The 8,920-nt window shown below is 42.2% G+C and overlaps 1 protein-coding gene across 1 annotated transcript; it reads right to left on the minus strand.

Moving 5' to 3' along the window:
- Nucleotides 1–5,495: 5,495 nt before the first annotated feature.
- On the minus strand, nt 5,496–6,443 carry LOC101567148 (olfactory receptor 51I2-like). The gene has a single exon (XM_004642111.1). It carries the CDS (start codon nt 6,441–6,443, stop codon nt 5,496–5,498), a length of 948 nt encoding a protein of 315 aa, XP_004642168.1.
- Nucleotides 6,444–8,920: the final 2,477 nt, after the last annotated feature.

Below are 8,920 nucleotides of genomic sequence, written 5' to 3' on the forward strand. Positions count from 1 at the left end.
TCACGAATCTCTTTGAAAATGCTTTCCCTCCTGTGGTTTGAACCCACCTATTCCACTCATTGCTCGTCCTCCTTGCTGAAGCAGTCCTCTTTCATAACTGTCTCAGAGAGTGATAGACAATAATGGTGAATGTCATTGCTAGTGCAAGCTGCTGGAAAGGCATCTCATGAAAACACTGTACATGTGTCTACTTCCTTCTAATTCACTGGCTCTTGCACTATCCAAGAACCTTTCCACAGCACCACTTTTCAGGGACCCCTCTGGTGAGTTTCCAATCTCCTGCCTGGAGTCATGAGGCACAAGTGGAGGAAAGAGCAAGAAACAAATAGGGGTGCAGCAGGGATCTGGGGTGACCAGTTGTTCTCAGAGAACCAAAGGCCATGAAGCACCCAGATCCTTGGTGTTTATACACTGAGGAAAGTGGGGAAGAGATTGCTGCTTCATGTGCTAAACCAGTGGGGAGGCAGGCCAGGCTGGGGAGGGAGAAAGCAGAGGCAGCAGTTCTTGCGGACAATAAGGAGATGGGGGCAGTGAGAAACTAGAGTTTCCCCAGGTGCCTCATCTTCCTCAGCAGGTCTTCTCTTGTCTTGTGAGTGCCACAGCAGTCACTAGTGCCAGGGCTTCCAGCTGTGACCAGAAAAGAGTAGAGAGACTCCACAATCTCCTCATGTTCTTTGAGTGCAGTGTGGCACTGTGTTCTATGGAATATGAAAGTGTTAGAACAGAAAGAAGGTGATTTAGAACCTGATTTGGGGTTTCCAGCAGCCCTGGTGGCGGGAGGAACTGCAGTGCACACCTGGACCCTCTGCTTCCACAAGCGCCTCAGGCCGCCAAGATGCCCAAGGGGAAGGTCAGCTCAGCCAACGGGGCAGCAAAGGAGGAGACCAAGAGGAGATCAGCGAGGGTGTCAGCTTAAACCTGTTCCAGCTAAAGTGGAACGAAGCCAAAAGAGGCAGAGGGAAAGGATAAGTCTTCAGACAAAAAAGTACAAGGAAATGGGAAAAGGGGAGCCAAGAAAAAAACAGGCTGAAGTGACCAATCAAGAAACCAAGGAAGATTTACCTGCGGAAAATGGAAAAACTAAAAATGAGGAGAGCGCAGCTTCTGATGAAGCAGCAGAGAAAGAAGCCAAAACTGATTAATCACACACCGTGTCTTATCAGTGCTCCCTGTCTCCCTTCTTGTACAATCCAGAGGAATATTTTTATCAACTATTTTGTAAATGCAAGTTTTTTAGTAGCTCTAGAAACATTTTTAAAAAGGAGGGAATCCCACCTCATAACATTTTTAAAGTGCAAATGATTTTTTTTTAGGGTGAAATCATTCTCTGGTTGTTTATTTTTTGGTACAACCAGAAATAGTGGGATATTGAATTATGGCAGGCTTTGACTGTCTTGGGTGTCACCTTAACATTCCATGGGGGGGGGTTAGTTTTATATCCTGCAATATGAAGCATACTAAATGGCAATCTGGAATTACAGTCCTGCATTTAATATGTCTTGGATACTTTAAGTGACTTCTATTCCCATGTATTTAGTAGAATTGTTTCCTAAAGAAAACTCTATCCTAATGGTTGCCCTGTCAGAATCATGTGCACTCTGTAACATCTTTGGTAGTGGTAGTCTGGTTTGCCTCTTTTTTTTTTTTTTTTTTTTTTTTGGTGGAACCAGGGATTAGAACTCAGGCCCTTGCACTTGCCAGGGAAGCGCTTATTCCACTGAGCCATCTCTCCAGTCCAGTTTGCCTCATTTTGTTAATGTGCTGTGAAAGATCAAAATTTTGCATATGTAGCATATGTGATACAAAATTGTGAATTGGTGGGACTTAAATAACACACTGTCAGCATTTGAAGATACTGGTACTTAATCCTCTTACAGAAAATTTGCCTCTAAATTTGAAGCTGGAAAGTCACTAGAACAACTGAAAAAAATACATGGCTTTTTTGGGTATGTGTGTTAAGAATTGTGTACAAAGTGAATCATGTGTAGTGATCTTCAACACAACCAATAAAATCTCCAATATTGAAGACAAATAAAAACAACTTGATTTGAAACATCACAATGGTATAGGGCTATGAGGTGTGATCAAAATATACAGTGGATGTACGCTTACATTTTTTTCAAAAAAAAATATAGTAAAAGATACACTGAGAAGTAAGAAGGGCATGAACCCACAAAGTGGGCACTTCCAGATACACTTCAGAAAGTGGGAAGAATGATGGGATAAGTGGGTTTGAAGCAAATGAGAATAACTGAAGGGGGATTAATGGCAATGTATCTTTTTCCATAATAATTTTTAATTTAATCATTCATGGTATTTTTCTTTTTTAATAAAGATCTTTTATTGTCACATTAAAATATTACAGGTTGGCTTTACAGTCCAGAAGTTTGTTTCTGTGGCTAGATAACGCTTAGATCTTACTCATCTGTCTGTTAAACTGTTCCCTTTTCAGAAACATAGATACCATCCAAAATTTTTCTGATATCTTTGTTTTTTGACTGCTGTGGCTTGCTGGGTTAAAGCAGCTGAATGTGAAACAAGCTCAGTGTCATTTCCTTCGAGGATTAGCTTATCCTTCTGGCCTTGAGATACTGAGCAAGCAACACCTACCCTCCTATGACCTTGGTGAATGTAATTTTCACCCAAGAAATTCCGCATTTCAACAAGAGACCCATTCTCCTGAATAGAGACGTTATGGGAAGTGAGCATGCATAGACCTCATCTTGTAACAGAAGCCCAGCATGACCCCCTTCATCATGTTCTGTACGTAGCTATAGATGGTGCGGACAGTCACCAGTTTCTTTTTGTTTCCTCACCATTTGTCAACCCAGAGCCTCTTCTTTTTCTTCCCAAGGAGACTGAGTTCTACACTGATGTGGTTGAGGTCCCTCTGCAGTGTTCCTCTGGGACCCTTCACAATAATTGTGCATCCTTTCAGAGCGATGTCGACATTTTCTGAAAAGTCGACAGTCTGGTTGCTGATGTGGTCTTCATTTTTCTGTGAGATGTGGCAAAGATTCATGGTACTTTTCAATCACACCTCATACACTCAGAAAGGCAAAAGTCAAATGAATCCACACTGGTCCCCAGTTATATTCACTATCACCTCCACCCAGATACTCTTCTAATCTTTTAGGTTCTGGAGAGTCAACATCAGCTTTTAAAAAAAAGGTTTTTCCTGCTACTTTACAGAATAAATGTATGGCATTTGTTTCCATCATCTCAAGCAGACACACAGAAGGGTGGCCCCTGATCGATGGGGTCCCTAATCTTGTTTAAATACATCAAGTATAATTCATGCTATTGTTCTAGAAGGAAGGTTATGAAACCAATCAAACTACCTGACCAGCAAAGCCTGAGTAACAGAAAGAGGTTAAAGAAACCAAGCCCTCAAACCAGATGTATCTGATAACTTTGAAAACCAGGGCCCTGTGACAGTAAGAATATCACTATAAACCTCGTACTCATTAGAGAAATAGGAAAATCATCTGAGATACCTCTAGCTAGGTAAATGGCAGAGCTCTCCACTTGATGGATTGAGGGGAAGAGGACTGGCTACAGCATAGGTCTGCAGTACCCCTTTCACTCTAGGAAGATGCTGAAGACCAAGAGAAGGATTCCAAGTGTCTTCAATAATGGAATGAAGAGAATATTAGCCTGCTTGCTTTTGGACTGCCTTCACAGGTACATAAGAGTCAAATTACTGCTTGAAAGTCTTTCAGATTTAAGAGAAAACAAATGTATTGGTGTTTAAGTAATATTTTCCACATATTACATTAATTTCATTATGCCATATCTGTGACAGATTCAAAATCATTAAACAATACCATCAAAAATATTTATTTGAATGTTATTAAAAATCAAACACAGGGCTGGGGAGACAGCTCAGTAGAATAAGCACTTGCCTGGCAAGTGCAGCGTTCCCAAGTTCAATCCCCATACTGAAAAAAAAAAAATCAGACACAATGATGTCAGCCTATTAATTTGCTATGAGTACCCATTAAATACATGAGGTATAAGCAGCATAAATATTCAGCTTATTTTGTGACTTTTGAACGTATAATTTTTATTTGCTTACAATGTATATGGAATTCACACTATGATCAATAACAAAAGCTTCATATAAAATTGTTCTTCAGTTAGATTAGGATGTGTTTTGAGTAAAATATTTTATAATATGATAATTCATTGAAGTATAAATATATTGCTGACATGTAAATATGTGAAAATAAAATCCTTTATTCCTCAATTACTTTTAGCCTTGCAAATTAAGAGAATATAAATACATGAACTATTGTATATTTTCATATAAATTAAAGCATGTTATTCAGTTTAGTTTTCAAAATAGTCTCAGATAAATCAGAGATTTGCATCTCATTTTACAAGTGAAAAAGTTAAATCATAGAAAGTTTTATTCTGCTTACACAGGATGCCACCTCTCACCTGCACCTCTTCCTACAGAGGGATTATGGAGGAACAAAAGGAGAGATGCCTTCCAGCAAGAAGCCGCTTTCAGGGTTGGGGAGATGGCTCAGTAGGATAAGTGCTTCCCTGGCAAGCGCAAGGGCCTGAGTTCAATCCCCGGTTCCACCAAAGGGGGGAAAAAAAACACTTTGAGAAAAGTCAGTATTGGTTCCTATATTCACTCATTTATGTTTTAGTCCTTATTTTATCCTCTTATTTATTCCACCACTATTCTTCTTCAACCACTTTTTCACATATTCTTTCCCTAATATCTTGACACCATCAGATGATATCTGAATTAAGGGAACATGGTAGCCTGATGTGGATAAATAGAGTAAGCTAAGACTGCTTCATTACGGAACTCAGACTCCACCAGGGTAAGATAACAGCTATAAGGAATGATGGAATGGCCCCAGCATTTACCTAAGCAAAGGCAGGTGAGTTCAATGGAGGCAAATCCAAGGACCTACAAACCTCTGACTCTCTAACAGGGGAAAAAAGCCTCAGGGATCTTAAAGCCAAATTCTATGTCCCAAACATCAGAGCTATCAAACTCACAACACTACATTTTCAGGCACCACAGTAGCAAAAGTCCTGGCTCCTGGCAACGTCAGACACTAACAACCCACATTAACCTTGCACATTGACAATGCTATGCACTCATCCCATAATTACTCCTGTCTTCTGTCTTTTTCAGAGTTGTACAGAGCCAAACCAGAAGTCCCAGCATGCCATGAAGCATTTTAACATTATTTTCCTCTAGAGAATAATCTTATCCTGTCGTGTGGCTCAGTATTCTTTCATAATTACATAAAAACATCATTTTTCCACCTGTAGAGGACACTGACAGAGTTAATTTTTAGATCCAAGCCATAATGGTCCTATTGAGTTCTACCCTAATATTAAAGGCTAATCATTGATCATTGGCCTTAGAGTTGAATTGCAACACTCACAGTCCCAATTGATTGATTCATACTCTGGGCTCATGGTTGCAATACTTCTACATCATGCAGTAGTTTTGGATTTGCGAGTCAGAACCTGACCCTGAAGAACAGTTTAAGAAGCCTGCGACGTATTTCCTTTGTTTTAATGGAGTAGATGACAGGATTGAGCATGGGAGGCACAAAGAGGTAGAGGAGTGACAGGAGGATATGCACGGAGTGGGGCAGGCCAGCTCCAAAGCGATGCACCAGGGACACACTGACCATGGGCACATAGAAAATGAGGACTGCTAAAATATGTGACACACATGTGTTAAGCGTCTTGACCCGCTCCTCCCGAGAAGCAATGGTCAGCACGGACCTGAGGATGAGCACATAGGAAATGAGGATGAGCACAGAGTCCAGGCCAAAGGTGAGTAACACAACAGACAACCCGTAGTGGCTGTTGAGAGAGACATCAGTACACGCCAACTTAATCATGTCCACGTGAAGGCAGTAGGCATGGGAGAGAGCATTCTGGGAGTGACAGAAGGGCAGTCCTTGCAGCAGCAGAGGGAAGACCAGGATGAGAACAAAGCTGCGGAAGACAGTACCCAGGCCCATCGCCACAATGCGGGCATTGGTGAGCACTGTGGCATAGCGCAGTGGGTTGCAGATGGCCACGTAGCGATCAAAGCTCATAGCCAGGAGGATACCAGACTCTGTCCAAGAGAAAAAGTGAATGAAAAACATCTGGGCCAAACAGGCATTAAAGGTGATCACTCGGGCATGGAAGCAGAGGGCAGCCAGTACAGTGGGCAATGTGGAGAAGGACACACCCAAGTCATTGACAGAAAGAAGGCACAAAAAGTAGTACATGGGCTGGTGCAAGCTTTGCTCCAGCTTGACAATGAGGAGGATCAAGGTGTTGCCCACAATGGAGATGGCGTAGAATAAAAGGAGAGGAAGGAAAAGCCAGGGCTCCATTGCCTCCATTCCTGGAAAGCCTGTCAGGATAAAGCTGGGAGCGAAAGAAGCATTGACCCTGAAGTTGCCCATGAGAGGATGGGGACATTTGTCATCAGCCCACTGCGTCTCTTGGGGACAGCACACTATGTGTGTTAGCTTGCTACTGTTCCTGGGGAGGAAAAGGCAAACACAGGTTTATATATCATGACGACAAATGGATCTTATCCCTGAAATTCACTGGGAAAATGACTTGGCTGTTATGCCAGGCTAGCTGTCAAAAGGTTCTTAACTCAGAGGCTGTGGAAGAAAGATTAGTTTTCCTTCCCTCTGGTGTGGTGGCTGACTTTCCACTCAGAGCCACCAGTGAGACTCCCCAGATGCCTTCTCCTGGCTTCTTTACCTCTTTTCTTCACAGCCTCAAATTTCCCACCAACCTCAGGTGATCCAAAAGCAATGTTAACACTATCAATCATTCAGAAAATGAAGACTGGGCTTTGAATGGGTTGTGGATCCTGCCTAGTAGCAAGCATTGAGGCATACTGCTTTTTTGGTATTTAAAAGCACATTTCAATGAAAAAGTGTACAGTGTACTTTCCTTTGGAAAAAATTATGGCATGTTTCTATAAAACTTAAATTTATAATTTTAAAGCATATAGCATCACATAATATATCATGGTCAAACAAGCATAAGTAAGATACAAACGAGTAAGAAAAATATAACACTGAAAAAACTCTTCCCGTACCTTATTTTTCCTATAAGTCAATAGAGAACAGCGATCGTTCATTTCCATAACAGGCCTCTGTGGTTCCTTGTACTGAAAGTCAAACTTCATAGAACACAAGATGTGTTGCACCAGCTCAAACGGGGTTGTGAGAAGCAGTGACAAAGGAGTAACCTGGTGCACTCTGTGTCTTTCCCCTCACTGTCTTAAATTGTGGTGTTTTAGGAATAGCCATTTGGAGAAGGAACCGCATTTAAGAATATTTCATGTTATTTCTGTGCCATGTCCCAGAAACCCTGCCTACCCCAGGAAAAGTGGCTTCACTCACCACCTTCACAGCTTAGCTACTAGATCCCATTTGGCTTCACACAGATAATTCCTAATGCTGGAGCATAATTGTCTACCATCAAATCCTTTATTATGCCTGTCATATTTATTATTTATATGATTCCTGGGGAAAATTTTTACTTTTCTGTGACAAATGCTAAGTAGTGTATTAATGAAGAACCATATTAGGCATCAGAGAAAATTCTCTTTTGGGAGACAAGGCAAGGAAAGAGCCTGTAGGACCTGCTGCGGATAAGAGGTTTTCTAGAAGGTAGAAGATAAAAAACCAATGGACCAGATATGCCTTGGGAAACTTGTGTAGTCAAGTGTACCCCCATTACTGTCCTACAAAGAATGGACACTGAAGACCTTAGAGATTGTCTCAAGGTCACCCACTTCTTCAACAGGCTCCTGGAGTTTCTTTCCCCATGTAACACGTTTCAATATAAGGAAGTCTAAAACAGTCCTGACCAAAAGCTGCTGCTGCAGCAGCATGAGATAAAAGTTAGCATCCCATCCCTGATGTAACTGGAGATTTCAGAGACCAACTAAGCAGTCTCTGCTGACATTACTGTCCTCTCTGTTCCTTAATAACCTCCCTATCTTATGCTAAGCAAAGAGTTGGGGCAGAGAAAAAGAAAGAGGGGGACAGGAGCTCAAGAGAGCTCAAGAGACAAAGCAGCAAAGGAAAAAGAGATGGAATGATAAAGAGCACAGAGGAAATGATGTGGCACTGGGAGCAGCAGTTAAGGGAAGTGTAATGCAAGGTCAGAGGAGGAACTGTAGGGAAATGGGGGTTGGACTGTAGGAAAGGGCGAAACAGAAGGAGAGGACGGTGAAGCAGAGCAGCTGTGAGGAAATGTCCCAGGCACTCATGGGAGGGATGGGCTGCCTCTCCCCAGGTCAGGACAAGGCTGTACAAGACCCCCCTTCACACAGCATGATATAGGGGACACTGCTCACCCTCTGAGCAGTGGACGGGCTCCAGCAAGCCCTGATATCTCTGGCCAAATCCAGATGGGAATAGGCTCCTGAGAGCAGAATGCCAGTGTTTATTCTCTATTCCCCTGTGTGGGTCACAGCTCTGTGCAAAGGACAAGGCCAATTCCCTTACCTCCAGGCCAAGCAGGACTCACCCATCCCCACACTATGATTTCTTTTCGCCTGAGGTCCTACAAAGGAAGAGTTCTAAGGATCCTCTGTCAGACTGAAGGTCTGAGGACCAAGTGGCCCAGGGCTAGTAAATGTGGAAAACTAAGAATAGAATCCATTCTGCTAACCTCCAGCTCCAAGAACTTTACACTCCAGGTTCCTTTTGCTCAGGAGACTTGTAGAAGCCAGACTATGAGGTTGCCTCAAGTCAAGGCTGTTATAAAAGCAGCCATGAAATATATCAATGTTTATAGTATCAATGTTCCACCAGGAACTTTATGAATATTGTTTTTAGAAATCTTAAAAACAAAGGCTGGCCAAACAGCTCAGCAGATTAAAGTGCCTGCCAGCAGGCTCAGGGGCCAG

Source organism: Octodon degus, unplaced genomic scaffold (assembly GCF_000260255.1).
Source record: "Octodon degus isolate 3935 unplaced genomic scaffold, OctDeg1.0 scaffold00146, whole genome shotgun sequence".
NCBI classification, from domain to species: Eukaryota; Metazoa; Chordata; class Mammalia; order Rodentia; family Octodontidae; genus Octodon; species Octodon degus.